The 20,022-nt window shown below is 42.3% G+C and overlaps 1 protein-coding gene across 15 annotated transcripts in view; it reads right to left on the bottom strand.

The window, feature by feature from the left end:
• CLIP1 (CAP-Gly domain containing linker protein 1) overlaps positions 1-20,022 on the bottom strand; it is a 63,303-nt gene that overhangs the window by 29,787 nt on the left and 13,494 nt on the right. For 9 of the 15 annotated variants that reach the window (XM_038152239.1, XM_038152243.1, XM_038152249.1 and 6 more), the window contains 6 exons: positions 7,991-8,115; positions 6,771-6,987; positions 3,639-3,836; positions 3,175-3,278; positions 2,587-2,647; positions 1,504-1,536 (listed from right to left, as the gene is read on the bottom strand). In XM_038152239.1, the coding sequence (XP_038008167.1) occupies positions 1,504-1,536; positions 2,587-2,647; positions 3,175-3,278; positions 3,639-3,836; positions 6,771-6,987; positions 7,991-8,115 (738 nt within the window). The remainder of the gene's footprint in view (positions 1-1,503; positions 1,537-2,586; positions 2,648-3,174; positions 3,279-3,638; positions 3,837-6,770; positions 6,988-7,990; positions 8,116-20,022) is intronic. The other 6 variants (XM_038152245.1, XM_038152252.1, XM_038152247.1 and 3 more) reach the window with 2 other exon arrangements.

Below are 20,022 nucleotides of genomic sequence, written 5' to 3'. Positions count from 1 at the left end.
CAAGGGACAGATTCCAGATTGCTGAGGTAAAAATCACTGCAAAATTTTGAACTGCTCAAATTTCTCTCCTGATGACGTGGAGAGAAATTCTTACTGATTATAGTTCTCTTTGAGGAAATCCAGAACACAGTGAACTGAGAAGAGAGAGTGCCCCAAAAGCCCCAAAAAGAAGAAAATAATTTGATTGTAAACCTTAACTTGGATGGAAAAGAAAAGCAGGAAAGAAAAAAACAGACAACAAAGCCAAAGGAATCATCTTCTCCAGAGCTTCACAATCAGGGAAGCGATGTGGAAATGGGATTCTTATTCTGCCTTGAACCTCCAAGAATTCCACCCAAACTTGGAGGCCAGACATCAGCCTTTTCCAGCACCTGTGTGCTCTGGCTATTCCTTCAGTCCAGAATAAACCTCCCTGGGACATTCTCCATCAAACTGGGAAATTGTGCTGAGGCCACAAATGCTGACAATCAGCTCTAGGATGGGGCAAGATGCCCTCCAGTCCCCTCGTGCTGGGACACAATCACAGGACACCACCAGGATCAGGGAGTGCCAGCCTGGAAACTCCTCTGCAGAGTGAAGAGGTCCATTTTTAATGGAAACATCAGAACAGGGAAGTCAGGAGAAAAGATGGGATCAAAGAAGGAGTACACAAAACAAGAGAAACTAAGGGCACATGCAGATTTATTTCTAACAAAGCATCAGCCTGAGTGGGAGACTGGAGGAGACCCAGATCCCTGAGGGATCTCTGCAAAGGGAACCCCTAAGGATTCACAGCAAGATCCAGTTCAAGTCTTGAGAACTTCCTGTCTTGGCTGGGGATGCAGCAGAGGAGCCAGCCTGGGATAAATTTACCTTTAAAATTCCACTAGTCTGAGTTAGGGAAGCAAGAGGGCTCCTTAAACATCTTGCATGGCCATTTCTGTCATCAAGTAACACATTTTTCCTGCATAATTTGAAGAGGAGCTACAGTAAAATCAGACAGCTTTGTAAAGTCATTGTTCAGAGGGTTTTAATCATCTCTCCCTGCAGCATTTCATACAGAAAAAAAGGAAACAAATATGGGGACATGAAGAGCAGACAGATTTTTTCCCCCTCAGAAAAATTGTCATCTGTTGAATAGCAGCAGGATCTCATAGGAGAGCAGAGCAGACAGGATTTTGTGAAGAAAACAGCTAAAATCCTACATTTAAATTAAGGCCACTTCAGGATGCTGGTCAGTCATGTTCTGCAAGCTCCTGGACTCTTCAGTGAGTTGCAAAGGTTTTGACCCTCAAGAATTCTAATGCCACACTGGCCCTGCCTGCAGTTAATGGGCATTACCACGTTTAGTCATTACACACATTCTTTCCAAGAAATGTTGTAATTGCTCTGAAAGCAACATGCACACAAATACCAGAGTCAATGTCTCAATAACAGATTATGCAGTTAGTGAATCAGTATAAGCATTTTCTGCACACAATCTGTTAACATGGGATGTCTCTGCACATTGAAGTGCCCTCTTACATTTTCTGGGTCTTCCGAAATCTGCCTCTTTCGCTATCAGTAAAATTAAAAAAACAAACAAACAAAAATGTTTCACCTGCAGACTCAGCACTACCATTCCAACACAAACAACAGGAGACATTCCATCAGCTTGATTTCAGTTTAAACCCCCAAGTTAAGCAGCTTGACAAACCAGAGTCTTTAGGATGGTTTGCCATGACTATCGATTGATTTAAGAGAAAATAAAAAATGAAAATATTTCCATGGACTAAACAATAAAAGGAGCATTCTATGAAGAGTCTAGATAGGTACCTTAAAATGAATGGAAGACTAAAATAAAAGAAATGTTATGTGAAATGAGTATTTTTCATAAGGCTAGCACTTCAATCACAAATGCTTTATAGTAACACAGTTAACTAAGTTTGTACTTTATGCTGTGCAGGAAGTTCTAATATCCTTCTGATTAGACAACAGAGTAGAGCAACTAAAATTATCTTGCTTATCAATTAGAATTTTGGGATAAAAAATTGGCAGTGCTCAAATACCTAAGAGCAATCCTTCCCTAAATACTTTCTATTCTGATTGTGCAGTAACACGCTGTGCTGCAGCCCAACATTACAATTCTATAAACAACAGATAAAAGTTGCACACATTAATTGCTGTTTAGGTTTTATGTGCAAACTCTCAGGATAAAACACTCTCCATTAATCAACCTTCCCTAAGGGCACACAGGAATTACTCAAGGAATTGATCAAACAGGACAAGTCTTCAATATTCATTTTCAAAGGCATAAATATTAACTTACAATTTTGTAACTTCAAAATAATTTTTTTCTTAATAGTTACTTTTAACAGCAAAAAATAGAATTTCCTATGAATTAATTTAATTTCTCTAAATAACTACAGCCTTTCCATAGCACAGCCCTTGCTAAAGTGGGTAACTGAATTTGGGGTGCAATCCTGCAATTTTGGGACAATTGGCTTACTAAAGGCTGCAGAAATGGGTATCATTTTCATCTGGCTGGACCAGGATTGCAGCTTTTAATGATTCCTGCCTCTCTGTGCCCTCCTGGATATCCCTTTTACAAAGCTGGAGATATTTTACCTCTAGGTCTCCTTTGGTAATGGATTCTTCTTCCACACGGAACTGAAGGTCTTCAACTTTCCTGTGGGGACAACTCATTAAAATTCAGGTCATTTTGGAAGCAAATGCTTTCAAGCTCACTTTTCAGTGGAAATCAGAATGACAGTGACAACATTCCCATTGTACCAGCAAACTGCCAGGAACATTAAGGAGAATTATCTCACAGGAAGCATGAGAGGGAGGGAAAATTTCTGTCCTTAAAACACTACCAGTGCCAAAGCAAGGCCTCACTACTCCTGCAGCTCTTAAGAGGGTATTTTGTATTAAAACCCTTTAAATCCTCATTGATTCTCTCCTTTTGTCACCCTTCTGGTGATATGAGGTGACCTAAATCAGCAGTTTGATCTCACATTCTATATATTCTACCACTCATGTAGGAAACAGCCAGAAATTCAGGACACATCCCAACATCCACAGGCCTTCAAGATGTCACAATTGCATCAAAACTCCAGCACTGAGAAACATGTCTGGATCAGGATGAACAGCAAGATGCACAAGAGGAGCACAAGAAGAACATTAATTGCACTAATGAGGACAGTTTGGGGTTACCTTTTCTCTTCCTCAAGCTGATTGAGGAGCTCCACTTTCTCCCTGTCAGCTGCCTCCACCATAGCTCGGAGCTGGTCCATTTTTGCCTCCATCTCCAGCACGTGCTAATCAGGAAGAGAAACAAAACCAACATTTACTAAGCTGGGAAATGCAGGAATTTTTTCCAAGTTATGTACCTGTACCTCAGTAACCAGGATTTGGTGAAGTGATGGGCCAAGTAACAGGAATGTTATCAAATATGGACATGAGCAAAGACTGCAGTGAAGTTCAACAAAATGAGTTGAATTCAGTAGATCTGGTATCTCATCAAGCCCAAGATCCCACAAGGGAGACCTTACATGTATGGATTATTTCACTTTTAGCACACCACCTCTTACTCCCAGCCCTTTTCAGTAAGAAAAGCCCATTTTGGAGGTTAAGTCCATTGTGTTAACTCCGTTTCAGAAGAACAAAAACTCCCTCACCCGGTCGTGCCCATCGCGAACCAGAGCCAATTCCTGCTCGATCTCCCCGACGTGGCTCGTTGCTTTTGCAACTTCTGCCCTCTCCAGGTCCCTTTCTGCCAGGAGCTGCTCAATGTGCTGCTGCTTCTCCTTCAGGGCCTCCTGGAGGGCCGTGGTGCCCGAAATTTTTCTTGCATACCGGGAAGAGGTTTCTGTCAACTTCACAAAATAAATGTGTTAAAAATCATTCTGCACCAAGAGAAAGGAAACACGGCTGTAGTGGGTACCTCCAAATCCACAAACACAGGGTTAGTAAAGCAAATGCTTTCTGTGACCTACTGCACCTTCTCCTTTTACACCTAAATGACTTCATTTTCCAGAATTTAACGGTGGCCAACACCTGTGGTCAGAGTCCTGTAAGGAGGAGCAGCCAGAGGAAGAGGCAGGAGGGATGAAGTAAAAATAAAAGGCCACAGTTGAAGGTGTAGACTCACACAAAGGCTGGCTCAGGATGCTTCTAAGCATCTTTTTGCATTAAAAAAGAAAGGCAGCTTCCTAGCAAGCCAAAACCATCACGTCTCTATTTAACAGGTCATTATCTTGGGTCACCAGCAGCAGTCCAACACTTCCAAATGCTCCATGAAAGGCTTTGGGAACTCCCACCAGCATCTGGCATCTCTACCATGGCAAAAGCAGCCAGGATGAAGAGCATTTACCTTGACCTAAAGCCAGCCTTACAGCTAAAACCTTGTGAGAAAGAACAACTGGTATATAAAATAAAATATATGTTTCTATCACTTGGAATTAAATTACTTCTGGAAAAAGGAACTGGAATATTAAGTTTCAAGAATGCAGATTAAAATTAACCAGCAGAATTGTAGCTAAAATGAAACCAGGTTTTCCTTGACCTTGCCCCACTGAATGGAATCAATACCAGGGAAAATTCATTATGGCCCTACCAGCTACACCCTCGTGAGTTCCTGAGTTAGAAGGGAAAGTAAATAACCTGAAATTACAAAGTAAAGTGAGCAATAGTTGTGAAAAAAGCAAAAAACTGAACAAAAAATCCCTCAGTGCTGTTCATAAAACCTGTCTTTAACAGCTGAGAAATTTGCCTTAGTATTAAATGAGAATGACAGCTCAGTTAATTTTTAAAAAAACCCAAATCACAAAGACTTGCTGTTGGATCCTTTAGCTCTGCCTAATCACCCAAAACCAGGAGCATGATCCTTCCAGAGATCAAAACATTGAAAAGCTGCCACAGCCAGCCGGGAAAGCTGGCACTGGCCAACAGCCCCAGCTGAGAGCACAGCAGGGATCATTGTCCTGCCAGCACAGACACCTCCCCTTCCCCGCTGCACAATCCCTGCCCCAGCTCCTGCCAGCCTGGATCCCACCCTGCACACTCTGCAATCCTCTGCTGGTGCCCTTCCAGTCCCCAGACAGAATAAACCACCTTCGCTCTGACGCTTCCTTGGTTGTTTCAGACCCTCCCAGTTTCCAGAAGAAATCCCATTCCAGAGTGTATTGCTTTCTAACAGTTTTAGGTCTTTGAATCACCCTTCACTCCCAACTGCAAAACAAATCCAAAACTCTTCAGAGAAACATCAGCTTCCTTCAGACTTGGAAATAAACACCAATTGCATAAGACAGCCCCTTAAATCATTGGATCACTTACTCTGACAGCTGCTTTTATTACACAGAAAAAAGAAAGTAGAAACAGCCCTGAACAACTGAGCAGTCAATGTAAGAGTCCAGAAATCTCCAGAAAAGTTTTAATTTTCCTAGAAACTGAAGCAGGAAAAGTCTGCTGGGTCAAAACTGATTACAGGAAATCTCGCTTCCCCAGCAGCTTAACTTTTAAAGAAAAAGCCTCAGAATTATTTGGACAATCCCTTTAACTTGGATGGCCACCAAATGTTCACACTGCCTAAGAAAAAGAGTTGGAAGAAAGCTGGAATTTTAATTCCAGATCTAATGGATTACAGCAGCTTTGTATTTTATGACCTAAATCATGCAAAATCCCTGGGACACAACAAAATAAGCAAATAGATTTTAGTCACTCACAGGGTGTAACTTGGGGGACCACAGCACAAGGAATGAAGCATTTGGTTCCACGTGTTAGTGCTGTGATCCCAAACTAGAGGGCACTCTGCAGCTGCAAGTGCAACTTCCAGACTGGATTAAGTAATGAAGTCCCACTGTTTGTGCCAAATAAAAATCCTTTTTGTGGCCAGGTATTAACCCTGGTGCCCCGACCGACTGCTGACCTCTGTTAATCTGCTTCAGTCCTGCAGGACCAGGGTAAGTCACCTCTCTGGGCACCTGCTGGTCAGTGGGACAGTGGGACAGGGAACCTGCTCCACATCACTGGCAGTCACTCCTTCCTAATTAGATCTATCTATGGACTGTGGTTTAAAAAAAAAAAAAAAGGAAAAAGCTAGGGTGGCTACGGAAAAATCCAATTATTTCTATGTTTTCAATTGCCATAAAAGAGACTTTTCAAAATTCAGCATTGCCAGATTTCCATTTTACTGCTGCAACCCAAGATTAGGACATTTATGTAACATAGCAACTTCAAAAGAATCCATAGTAAGTGTATTAGGTGGAATTAGTACCGTGTTAGATTTCACCTGAGCCACTGCACTTGGCAACACTTAGCCTTTATGAATTCATAGGATTAAAACCAAATCTAAAAGAAAAGAAAGAGGCTTCTTGTCAGCAGAGACTTGGAAATTGCTCCTGCTGCATTTCTCAGCTGACTCATCTCTTGAACAGCAAAAGGAAATTTTGAACATTTTAGCCAACGTGAAGCTTCCTGCTTAAATAAAACAAGTGTGACATCTGGAAGCTTCAGCGCACACCAGGTCCTCAGAAAATGAAATAAATGCAGATTGCAGCCAGAGAAATTAGTTGGCATCCTAAGCCCCTTTCTTATTGCAATCACTCTGTTAGCTTGAATTAAATATTCAACTGTTCAGCTGCTCTCCAGGGCTAGCTAAGATTTCCTTCCTTCAGGCATGCTGTGAACGAGGAGGAGCACCGTGAACCGTGCAGAGTGCTCTGCCCACGACCTGCTCTGGCCTTCCCCGAGCCGAGCTGGGCGGGCCCGGGGCCGGGAGGAGGGAGCATGCGAAGGAAAAAGCAGCTTACGAGTCCTGTGCGGCTGGGCTTGCTGCTTACGGAGGAGGCCACGGAGCTGAGCGAGCTCAGCGAGGAGGCGCTGGGGCTGCGCTTCAGGGCCGTGGGCGTGGGCAGCACCTTGCGCACGGCGGGCTTGGCCTTGGCCGGCGTGGTGGAGGGGAAGCCGATCTTGGTCACCTTGTGCACCGGGGCGAACAGGCCGTACTTGGGCTGGCACTGGAAATACCTTCCGAGGGCAAAGCAAGCAGAGGAGAGAGGGAATTAAGTTCTTTTCACCTGCACGGGCTGGGTTCGTGGAGAGTCCTAGATCAGGAGTATAAAAGTGTTAAAGGCATTGGACTGCAGTTCTATTTAACACCCATTTGGGAAAGGGGCTTTGAGACTCTGAAGCAGCACGATCACGTCAGACTTCAGAAATTCAGAGTAAACGCTACAGCTCTAGTGCCTAAAAAATTCCATTCAGATTCAGTTTTATGTCCACAGCTTTCCCCTTCATCACATTCCTCTGAGCTGCCAACAGATGTGACGGCTCAGAGTTAAAAACAGAAATCAGCTTTTAATTAAATCAAGTAGTTTAATGTTTTATTACATATATACCATTTATGTATATTTGATGATAGAGAACATATATTTTTGGTTAAATACAGACAAAAGCCACTTATAATTTTAAGCTGTGATAACCTATATTCAGGTGGGACAATCCTTGTTTTTTTAATGAGGTAGAAGACTGTTCCTTATAGCAAATGAGAAAGGAGGTTAAACTGTGATGTGAATTAATGCCTTCTGATTGTGACTTATTGAAGGGAGCAGCTACACTGCTCCCATCTCTACCAGGAGGCAACTGTTGGAACAGGAACTTCCAGCTCCTGGGATGCTGGCAGATTTCCCTTAAGTACAACCATTGGATATCCAGAGATTTTCTTAACTGAGCATTCCTTCCAAGCTGAGAAATCAAACAGGCATTTAAAAGAAGGGAATTGTGTTTTCCATTACCAGTCTATGAATAAAACTCACATGGGAGGAGAGATCAGCTCATCCCACGAATGTGAGAAGTGTTGGCATCAGAGAATTCAAACCATTGCCCACCAACCCTCCCCACCAGCAGCAGGCAAGGCAGCTTTGGAGCCTCCCTCCCTCCCTCCCCTGACTGAAAATTTACTGGAATACATAAAAACCCAAAAGAGAATACAGAGAAAAATCTCATAAAGTAAGTCTGGGGATGGACTGACCTCGTGCCAGCCACAGCTCCATCATTCTTTCCCAGGGGCTCATCCAGCTCCACTCCACACCATTCTCCTTTTGCAAAGTCCGTTTCTCCCAGAAAGCGCACGACTCCAGCCTTTGTTCCTCCAACCTAGAGCAGTAAGAAACACACCTGCATTTAATGCTTTTCCAAATAAAACACCAAATTCAGTGAAGAAGCTTTTGGCACAACCATGTTCACAAAGCACAGGAATGACATAGCCAGTTCTTATTTCAAACTATGTGTTTGTTTTGTCTGTGAGTTTGTATTAATGTGGAACAAATACTGATCTTCACAACAAAAAATATACTTAACAAGACACAGTATAACCAATGTTCTGAATGCAATAGGTTTGTGCTAGAGTTTCACATAAATTTCTACCAGCAGATTAGGATTTCTAAGGTCTATTTGCTTCTTATTCTAATTCTGTGAGGAAAAATAAAAGAAATGAAATGAGAAAAAATTCCTTTCATATTTTCTCTAAGGAATAATTTAGATAAACTACATAGTACAGCCCTCCTGTATTTAAAATAACTGATATAAAGCATGATGCAGAGCACTTGGCAACCCTGTAGATACAACCAGCTATTTGAATCCTTGGGGAGAGGAGAATCATTTTATCTTTTCTTCACTTGCAAGAATTAAAAAATCCAACCCAAACACTCCTAAAGGAAAGCCTAGAAAGCAGTGGCTTTCAAACTTATCATATGAAATATTTACAGCCATTCCAAATACTGGCAATGTCTGCGAGCTACAGCTTTTCCTAATACCCAGGGGATGGAAGAATTAAATTAAGTGAAGAAGGAAAAGGTGTTGTGTGGCTGACACTTGGCAGGAAGAGCCACAGGATTCCTGCAGCTCAGGAAGACAATATGTTGTGCCCTAAATTTGTGCAAATCTGTTCAGCCTGCATCCAGCATTGTGAGAACAGGGACATGGTGATGGAAACCTCTCCAAGAGATTCACAGAGTTCCACACGGAAAATGCACCAATGGTTTGGAAATGTCCACCTGTGTTTTCCAGCACACCTTGTACAACCAGGAATATCGTGAGGCCTTGGCAGAGAGCTTGACTGAAACCTCCTGTTAAAGACTGTGATTCTCCTTTTTATAAACTAAAAAGCAAATTAGTATTTCTTATTATTTTTACAGCAGACATTCTATTTCTTGGGGGAACTTCCCAGGATTACTAGAGAACAACAAACTCTGTGCTGTAAATTAAGGTGCATGATCACAGCACATGAGAGAATTCACTTTATTCCAGTTGGGAAGAGCCCACTCACGAGGTCACCTGGGAGGAATCGAGGACTTTACATGTCCACAAAGTCCCAAGTCAGTGCCCAGGAGCTGCCACGCACATTTGTGCTCCAGTGGCAAGATGAGCTTCAGCTGATGAGGAAAAATAATCCTAATCCACACAAACCTCAGAAAAAACAGGGAGAATAATGAACTTTTTTGATATTATTCAAGTGAGAAAGGTGACAGAGGCACCTCTTGTCTACACTTAAGTTGGCAGCCCCTCCTCTGCCACTAGAGGCAGTTCTGGAACAACTGCAGGTCACCTTCAGATCCTGCTTTAAGTGGCACTGTAGCAAATTACTACTCTCCATGGAATAAAAACACACAAAGTTTACAGTTATCATGACAGCCTAATATAGTAACTCGTAGAACCTTTGGTATTTGGTGTTCTTGGCAGAGAACACACAAACAAGCACTAGGACTGGCTTAGAAAAAAACAACTGTAACCACCCAAAGAGTCACAGAGAATGCAGATCTCTGCCACAGTGGTAAGGAGGGAATACCTAACACTGAAAAAGTATTTCCTGGGAAGAATTACCCCTTAAATTGAAGGATATGGTATTCACCCTCAGACATTAGCTACTTTTTCTAGAGGGTAAATATCTTATGTACAAACATAAAAATAAATTTTAACTGCACTATGAGTCCATACTGAGTTCCAAGTTCTCCTCCTTATTCCTTTTCTAGCAAGTTTGGGTAGGGGTTTTTGTCTCTTTAGGTGAAAAGACTGGTTAGTTCTGGTTAGAAGCTATTTCCCCACTCTATTTTGTTCTGTTTTCTACCTGAAAAAACAAGAGTTAAATCAAAAGAGGCTTTACAAACCCATTTAAGAAATTAGACAGGAAAACTAGAACAATGGCCTAGATAAGGAGGATCCCTTCAAAGACAACAGTCAGGTTTGGGGTTGCACAGAGAGATTCCTCAAGCTCCTTTTCCACAACCCTCGAGCCAGGCAATGGAATTTTTTCCCTGTTCCATGGCGTGTTTGTGTCTGTGGTGGTTTTTTGAACAAACCCAAATTAATTACCTAAACACAGCCCCCCCACCACCTCTCCATAGGAAGGTGAGTGGGGTCAGTGAGGTAAGAGGTGTCTGAAGCACTGTGGTGGAACAGGATAAAGCCATGCAGGGATTCCCAGGGACAGGAAAAACTGCTGCAATCTGTTCCCTCCAACTCACACTGCAGATCATCCTCTAGAGAAGTAAAGCTGGCTCCAGGATAGCACAGGGTAAACTCTGTGCAGAATATTCATCATTTTCTGTTTCATACCTTGGCCCTGCTCATCTTCCATGTTTGTGTAAAAAATGGGAAGAGTTTGTTATGAAGAGAGCACACTCAAAGCACAAACTGGGAGACACAACCTGGAGGAATCTGGCAGTGCCCAGAGCCCCCTGGAGCTGCTCCAGCCCCTGCAGTGACCCAGGGCCTGGTGGGAGCCAGGAAATGCAGGAATTCAGGTGCCAGAGCAGATGGGGCTGCTCAACACCAGATTCCCAGGAGGAGCAGCAAAGTGACTCTTCTTGTAACCATGGTACCTGTGTTATTTTGAACAGGACTCAAGGGATGATGCCAAAGAATTTCTGCTTTTTTCCAAACCCAGTCCAGCTTTTTTGAATAATCAGCTACTACATTTCTCTCTCTGCACATGCTGTGTGTCCTTACAAGAGCAGGAATTGGAGCACCCTGTGGCTGTAACGTGCTCAGAGAATCAGTGAAGGTCTATACGGGCAATTTTGCTCAGTTTTAAGCAAAAGCTTTCTAAATTTCAGCTTTAAAGACAGGTCAGCCCTCCTTTATAAAGCCTGAGACTACTGAAGGCTTCCAATCATTCACAGACATCTCTCCCAAAAAGTGTTTTTATCTCCAGCTGCAATTAGTACCTGCAAGTGACAACACCTGCCTTGAGAAGAAAATAATAATAATTTATTCCCTTGGTAGTACATTGTGAGCTGCTACTGTACAGGACAGTGTGGTAAAGGCTTTTCATGATGAAGGTTGCTGTACATATACAGACTTAAAAGTGCCATAAATGGGAAAAAAGATCCTGACATGATTAAACTCAACTGTTCCAACCAATATGAAAAAAGAATTGTGCTTACAGTATATAGCATCTGTTATAGAAAAATTATTTTTAGAAATTGGGAGAATTACAGCAAAAAAAAGGTAAAAAACCCAACCCCAAGCCAGCTGCATTTGCCAGCATATCTACTTCCCAGTACTGCATGAAGGACTAAAATAAAAAGCATCAGTTTCTAAAAGAAATAGGGGAAAAATAATAAAAGGTTTCTGAAAGTTCTGTGAAAAAACAGAGCACAACTACCACAAAGACAGTTTTCCATGACCTTCTTTCATGCTAAGGCAGGTCACTAAATAATGGATAGAGAAAAGAACTGCCAGACGTTTTCTCAGTCAGTTCCCACACTCAATAGAGTCAAGCTGTAAAACACAAAGCTGTAATACTCCAGAGAATCTAGGTTAGACTGCAGGTCATGGTGAGGTGAGGAATTTTGCTTGGAACTCACTAGAGTTATGTCAAACACATGCAAAAAGAGATTAAATTCCGTTTATCCAATTATACCTGAGCTTACATTACTTTGCTGCCAGGTAAAGTGAAACAGCAAAATGGGTTTGGAAACCTGAAGTGGTTAAAAAGCTCCTGGTGAAAGGACAGGGGGAGGAACACGTCAGACCTTGTGAGAACCTTTGTGGAGCCACATTTCCAAAGATAAGGAGAAGCAGGAAACAAACAAACCAGTGTAATCCAGGGGGGGAAAAAAGAGAGATGGTCTAAAAAATGAGAGTGTGATTTGAGCAGTGCTGGTGGAAAAGAGGACAGGCAGGCTGTGAACGCTGTCAGTGTAACAATATCACTGATTCAAACCCTCCCAGAGAAGGTAAAAGGTGAATAACAACTGCTCTGTCTCCCCTTCTGCCCGAGCACGAACTTGGGGTGACTCCTGAAAGCATCACTTGGGTCTTCCTGCTTTTTCAGGACAATTCAGCACCACAATGTGCAGCACTTGGAAAAGCAAAACCCATCCAGGCACACAGAGCCTTTGAAACACCTGGGATCCACTAATCGGGTTCTAATCAGAATCATCTTCCTCTTGTTTCTCCAAATTTAGCAGAACTGTTTCCAGCTGGCAACAGAAATTGTGTTTAATTGATTTGTTCACCCCTTCCAGGCCAGAGGGGACAAAGTGCTCATCTCCTCTGGTTTTCATGGAACAGCTCTTTACATTTCACCCAGTTCCATCTGTAATTAACCCTGTAACTGCACTGAGCTGATTTCCGTGGGGATGTTTTTGCAGCAGAGCTGATGTCCATCAGGAAACACCAAACCTGGACTGGATTTGGCCCAGAGTCCTAAAGAGAACAGGCAAATCAGCACCACCGGGCACAGTGTGATTTCATTAGCATTCAGAGAAGATTTGAACCCTTCAAAAACTGGTGGGGCAGACCCAAAGAGATGGGTGAAGGGCTGGGAGAAAACTTCCCCTGGTGTCATTGCCTCACAAGTAAGTCCATTATTAAAGTAACCCCATAAACATACAGTTAGTGTGTGATAGCTCTGAATCCATGTGCCTGCCTTCCAGAGGAAGTCAAAGATCCATGAATTCCTCCCCTTATTCACCCATAAAGCAAACTGGACAACAGCCTTGGTTATAGGACACAGGTTTAAATAAGGGTCTGCAAATGGGAGAAATACAGCCACCCAAACCAGGGTAAGCCAGAGCACGTGGTGACACCTAAAGAGGTTTTTATGTCCAGCACACAAAAACTAGGTTAAGAACTGCAATTCCTTTTTTCATCCTTTTTCTCTCGATGCCCTTGAACCGCACATTGGGCGCCAAAATCCTGTCTTGGGCAAGATTTCAGCCAGAGTCTGGAATGGATGCAGCAAAAAAAACCCCAAAACAAAACCAAAAAACTCCCCAAGAACAACAACAACAACAAAAAGACACCAAAAAAACCCCCAAAACCCACCAAAACTCGGCAAAAGGGAAAACCCAGACTGAATTTTGGCCAGTCTGGAATGGAGTTGGCAAAAGGGAAAATCCGGACTGGATTCTGGCCAGAGGCTGCCACTGACAGGCTGTTTTTATACTTAATCACTCCATTGTTCAACCATATTTAAATTTCAAAGAAAGCAAATCTGACTGTGGCCTCTGGCCACTGGCTCTCATTATTTTACTTTGTTTTGGAAGGCTCCAGAGCTCTGCAGCATCCACCGTGCAGGTACACACAGGTTTTCAGCAAGACACCTCAATTTTTTCCTTTAATATCAGCACCTTAGGTTCTTAAAATCTTTTATTGCAAGGTACTTTCTCTTGCTTGAGTCATCTTCCAGCTGTGTTCTGAATTCCTGCCGAATTCCAATGGGTTTTTCAAATAACTAAGGATGTAAATATACCGAGTTCTTAAATCTGTCAATCAAGAGCTAATTTTGAAGCTAGACTGTTAGATGGTATTTAGGATTTTAAAATAATAATAATCCCACCACATAACTCCATAATGGCATTTTCTCCATTAAATCCATAGTTTTAGAGAGGGAAGCAAAAGCGTTTGACAAAATTGCCATGTTTTAAACATTTGCTTGCTCTGTCAGTTTCTGTCTTTTTTGCTGAGATTAGACAGGTATTAGGTATTGCTTTAGACTATTGTATTTCCTTTTAAAAATACCTACACAACATCCAAACACTGGATCAAGGCACAACTGGAACTGTGTTAGAACATCTCCCAGACTTTCAGCTGGCCTCCATCACTCAGATGTTCCAGCCCAGCAATTCTGTGAGGAGCAGGATGAACGACGGCAGCTTTTCTGTGGCATTATGGGTGAGTGACTTCACGATCTAAAAATGCAAGAGTGACTCCTGCTGTTTCCACTGATTGGAAGGGGATCCAGACAAGCCTTGATCATGTGGATTCTGTGACTTGCAAAGTTTTGTGAAGGCAAATTGCAGCTTTTGCAGAACTGGTGGGCAGTCTCCACCTTCTACTGGGCTGTTTCCATGGAACTTGGAAGAATTTGCTTTGAAACCTCTCCACTTCTCCCCAGTTTGCTTGCAGTCGACTTGCAAGTTCAAAAGCAAGGCCAAAGTGGGCAAAAAACCTCACGTGCAATAAGATACACACTGTGCTACCACATAATCCTTCACTTCTGGAGAAAACAGTTTAGTAACTAAAACTGACGTGCTATTGAGGTTCAATTCATTCATCCGACTCAAAAGGAAACAAAAAAAAATCCACCCTAAGAGCAATTCCATACTACAAAAGCCACATGTGAATTCATCACCACCACCACAAAAAAAAAAAAAAAGGCAAAAACCAAAATAAGTAAATAAACTGTTCCTTCTCCCATCCTGTGTTGAAATGACTGAGGACAACGTGTTCCTGGATATTCCCCCTTGGGAAGGCAGAGAGAGGGGAACGGAGCCAGGGAATCCACACACAAAAAAGGAATTAACTACGACCAAAGCATGTGGGGAGTCACCAGTCCCTGCCATTACAGCCCAGGAACTCACATGCAATTTGAGTTTAAATAAGGAGTTGCCAAAACAGAGTGACTCAGACAGGACTCGTGCCTTGTTTGAAGATAAAGGTAACACCTTAGCTGTGAGCAGATAGGTAATGCCGTGTCCTGAAAAATGCTTCAAAGCAACATTAAAAGAAAGCAGAGGTTTGCACAGGGAAAATCATCCAGATGATGAATTGCAAGAAAAGCCTTTGGATACCCCTTACCCCTCAGATATGTTCTCATACATGGATTTCATGCTGTAGCAGCCACTTGGCAAACTAATCTACATCACACATTACAGGATCCACAGTCCTGTGCCCAAGTAGACATACATAAATATAAGAATGACTTTAATCTTTGACTTAACATGACAAAGCCATCAAAATAGCTCACAGTCACCTCAGCTCAAGGATAAAGCCAAAGTGTGACTGAGCAGTTAAAACTGTCACATTTGATGGAGGAGGCTCGAGAGAAGAGCCCCAGGAGAGCACAAACCACTCACAAGTTGCCAACTTCCAAATTTTTCTTCCTTTTCCATCCTTGTATGCATTGTGCCAGCTATTTTTGCACTGTTTTAACTGTAACACCACCAATGAATATTTATTCTCATAACAGTTAAATATTATCATAGACTTTTCAACAGACTAAGCTCAGAAGTGCATTTTCTATTCAGAAAGTTGTACAGTCCAGAAAAAGGAAACTTTAAAAACACCACAATGACAATGCTGAAGGGAGAAACTCCTCTCCAGACATGAAGTTTCTTTTTCCCTTGGCTGCTTTTCAGAGCCCTGCAATGTAATCAGTTGACAGCCCTACGTCATGTTTACTTGCAGATAGGTTACATGGGTGGAAACAAATCTGACAATAATCTCCTATCAGCCCCTGCCTGTTCCAGCACCAAAGACCTTGGGAAGAAACAGCAAAGCACTGAGTAACTTACAGCCAGCTCTGTAAAACAGGGAATGAAGAGAAATGACATGTCACTCGTGCACAGGAAGAACTCTGCAAAAAGGCCACATCAGCACATGCCTGTAAATTGAGTTTGCATCTTTTTGTGACCATATGGACAGAGGCCGAGTTCCAGCTTTACAGCTCAGCCCCAGAAGCAGCAGATTTGGCAGACTGTGATGAAGCTGTAACTGGTTAAATGAATGAAAGCACTTTAATCCCTTGAGAAGGCTAAGGCCCCTTAGGTTGATAAGATTTTTATTTATTTATTTAAAACACAGCATCTGGTCCTTTCAGGGAAAAGCTGACAACGCTGTCAAAGCTGCTTCAACTTTTGGTACAGGCAACAGTTGTCACATGAAGCAAATTCCTCTCTTCTGTTAACAAGCTTTGTTTTGGTTGGGTAGTTCAGAGGGTTTTGTTTGTTTGTTTTTAAAATCAACTTTGCATTGAGCTCTTAAGAAATCCCAAGTGTGCAACACCAGGGCAAACAGGTTCTCTGGCCACAACTCACACAGGAAACCCGAACTGGCTGAGCCTGAAAGTAATTTGTTTTCTGAATTGGTTTTCTGTTGTTCGTTCCCCATCTGGTTTAGCACCGAGCACGGCATTTCCACTGGCACCTACTGCACAGAAATTCTTATTCAGAGCAGGTTCAAATGCTGAAGCTGGAGCCTGATTTTCAGCAGAAAAATCAGCTGCAGTTCTGGCACTGTATCATTAACCCCAGAAAGGCTGGATGAGGACAGTGAAGGAAGTGCAGATTTCCACATCGATTTTCCTGTGTTACAGAATCCCCAAATATGAGATCAGGCTGTCCAGAGTTAACGTTCTGACTGTTAAATTACATCCAGATTCCAGAACATACATCATATCTTAAGAATGGGAATTATGCCTAATACAGAGCAGTTTGTATTGCTCTTTGCATTAATGATTCTTCTTTGGTTTAGCCCTATTTTTATTCAGTGAAAGATACATCAGTGCACCAAATGAAAAGCTGAATAGTGAATTACACATAATAAACCACAATGCTTTGATATATCCAACTTATCTATCGATATTTTCAACATTTCCAAATACTATCATGAGGTATTGTTGGTTTCTTGTTAGTGAAAGGAAAACTGAGCACAAGCTTGCTTAATACAGCTCAGATGCACTGGGATTTGAGTGAGACAGATTTATCATCAGAGATTCCCAAGACAGCAGAGCACAGGGTGCTGTTTCAATTAATCATCTTTGAGGAGTAAACTACAGAAATCTAAAGGTCCTTTTCCACTAGAACATCCATTTAGGGCTACAATACTTCAGTGAATACTCATGTATTCACTCCGTTTGACTTGCTTTTGATTTGCTTTGACTCCTCTGGAATCTCAAGCAAGAGAACTTCTAAGACAAGAGGACAATGGGAATTTCTCCACAATTATTATATTTCCCTTACGGGCATTGATGTCTACCATGAGTTATTTTTCTGATGTTTACAACTCAATTTAATGGCCTGGAAATGTCTTCTTCAAATCGAGGGGAAAAACCAGGAAAGGTTGTAGCTGATTGTTGTATTTTTCTGCAGGCACCCACAGCTGACATATCCAATACCTTAAAGCACTGTCTGTCTTGATGTCAGTGTCTTTTTAATATCCAAGGTCTTTTGGGAAAAGAGGTTTTTTTGCCCCCTGAGAAACCAAGGCTGCTTGTTTTGCCTCTTTTTATCTCTGTATCTATAGCACTGTTCAGCACAACCTCACATGAGATGCTCTGAGCAAGCCTGGTTTTGAGGACACACAGGTGATCACCTCACTGCTTTACTTGGTTTTTGCAGCAGAATTTAGTTTCTCTGGTGTTTCTTTTCTCTGGTTTTATTTTTTTCCCCTCTGGAAATTTTCTTTCTTTTACTTCTCTGGAATATCTTTTCTTTAACTCTGAGTGAGTGTCCCAAGCAGTCTGTGTGTAACCACTATTCTTCCTAATGTTATCTGAATGAAGGGAAGATCTGTAGGGTACCGGTCTTCATCATTAAATAAATCAGGGCTATATTCACTGGAAGCTTCCTTTATTACTAACCCTTTGTATTTTGAAGATATTAGCTCTCCTCTAGAAGTTTGGAAGGACTCTCATATGGGACCACTCAGCATTTGGTAATTCTAACTCCAAATGTACAAAAGACTGGTGAAACCACCGGAGATCAAAGGAATAAGAAGAAAAGCCTAAGGCATCTTTTCTCTCCACACAAAACAATCCAGGCCATACACAGGAGCTTTAATCACCTCCTCAAGACTTCTTTGCTCCTACCAGCCTTTAATGAAACCACCTCATCCCAGCACCACTGAGGCAGCAGGTTGCTGGGACAATGCAGAAGCAAACCTGAGGACTGACAGCTTCTTTTCCTGGAGAGGAGCAGTATTAACATCTCTGCAGGAACAGCAGAATGTTCCAACAAAGCTGAGCTGCTGGGAAAGCCTGAAATTGAACTCAACATTTCAGGTTCAAACTTGTGCCCAATTTGCATCTGTGTAACACAAAAAGTTGAGATGTAAATTAGTAAACACTGTCTGAGTGGCCTCTTGTTCCTTGCTAATCCAGACTGGGCAGACAAAAAGAGCTGTAAGATTTTGCCTTTTTTTGTTGAAATCATCCCAAACCAGCCAGTTACCACCAATAAAAAGAAACTTAAAGTAATTTAACTGATTCACTCAAGGTAACTCCCATTAAGGACATTTTAGAATCCAAGTTAGAGGGGAAAAAAATGAACAGATTGAAATACTCCAGTGTAACACTCCACACCCTGAGATCACACACTAAGATCAGTGAAGCTGAGGCCATCTGATGTCCATTCTGGAATGTAATCTTGGCTGACGAGCTGTGCCTTACCCATCCATGAATCTGCCCTTCAGGATGTCATTTTCCAATTAGCTGCTTTAATAAGGCTCCCAAATGAGCTTTTGTCTATCATGAATTCATTGTTTTGGACTGCAGTTCTACACTGCTGGAGGCTCCCTGTTCTCAAACTGTAATTCCTCACAGTTGCTCTCTCCATGTGTCTATAAGCACCAAGAAACCTTCACAGAATACTCACAGCAGCTGGTGCAAGCTGCAGGAACTGATGGATGTCACTGAGCCCCTCCAGCCCTGCAATGGTGTGGTCAGACTGCAACTTGTCACGTGGCTGTGACACCACGTTGTCACTTAGAGGGGAAATTCTGGGCTGAGGTGGGACTGGCAACTTCCACCCAGCCCTTCATCCTCTTGGGTAACCTATTACTGAGAAGGGACTGCTGTGAGTATAAATAAAATCCAAGAGATGTGGAGCAGGCCAGGTGAATTTGTCCCTCTGCTGGAGCAAGTGACACAAGTGACAGGCAGGTCTTTCCCAACAACTGGTGTTGGTTGGAAGCTCTGAGGACAGCTCCCAGAATTACTCAGTGACACCTCAACTCTACAGTTCAGTGCCAGGGAAAAATATATTAACAGATGAATCAATTAATCAGCCAAGCTCAGGATTATTTGAACTAACCTGGCCACTTAAGATATTTATATCTGAATTATTATTAGACATGACAGCAGAGTCTGGGATCTACTACAAATAATTAGCATGGGATCCCAAAGGATTGAAAAAGACTAAACAAGGATCCTGCCCCTTTAACATTCACATTCCTGAGTGTCTTATACTGGTATAGAAATTATAGTTATGCATCACCAACATACTGTGCTAGGAATTACCCCAAAACCTCCAACTACAATTTGATGACTCACAAGGAAGACTTCAGGCAAACAGAGGTAGTAGAGAGGATGAAATATTAAGTTTAACTTGTCCTACTTAACAATTTGGGACCTTATTATTACCAAACCGTGGCACTTGGGATATGCTGCTTCTGCAATTTGCACTAATTAGACACAGGGAAGGCAGAGCAATGCCTTCACAGCACCAGAGGATTCTCCCAGAAGGGACATCCCAGAAGGGCTCACAAAGGTCCTTGAGGAAAAGGCAAACAAGTGGTTAAAGCCCTGATGTTGTTTGGAGGACAACAGGGCTCAGTCTCTGACAGAAATAGCCAGGGATAAACCACAAATCTTTGTTTCCATTGGCACTCCAAGAAAACACATCTCAGCCCAAATCCAGCTGTCAGCCAACCCCTGCCCTCACTTCACCTTTGTCTCCTTCTTCAACTTGGCCCTGTGTGTTTTAAGCTCTCCTTAAACAGAAAGAGGAGGAAATTCTTCCTTCAAAAATACAATAAACTTAATTAAAATATCAATAA

The sequence above is a fragment of the Motacilla alba genome, chromosome 15 (assembly GCF_015832195.1).
Source record: "Motacilla alba alba isolate MOTALB_02 chromosome 15, Motacilla_alba_V1.0_pri, whole genome shotgun sequence".
Classification (NCBI taxonomy): Eukaryota; Metazoa; Chordata; class Aves; order Passeriformes; family Motacillidae; genus Motacilla; species Motacilla alba.
The sequence above is the reverse complement of the archived record's forward strand: the minus strand, read 5'-3'. Positions and strand labels throughout refer to the sequence as shown.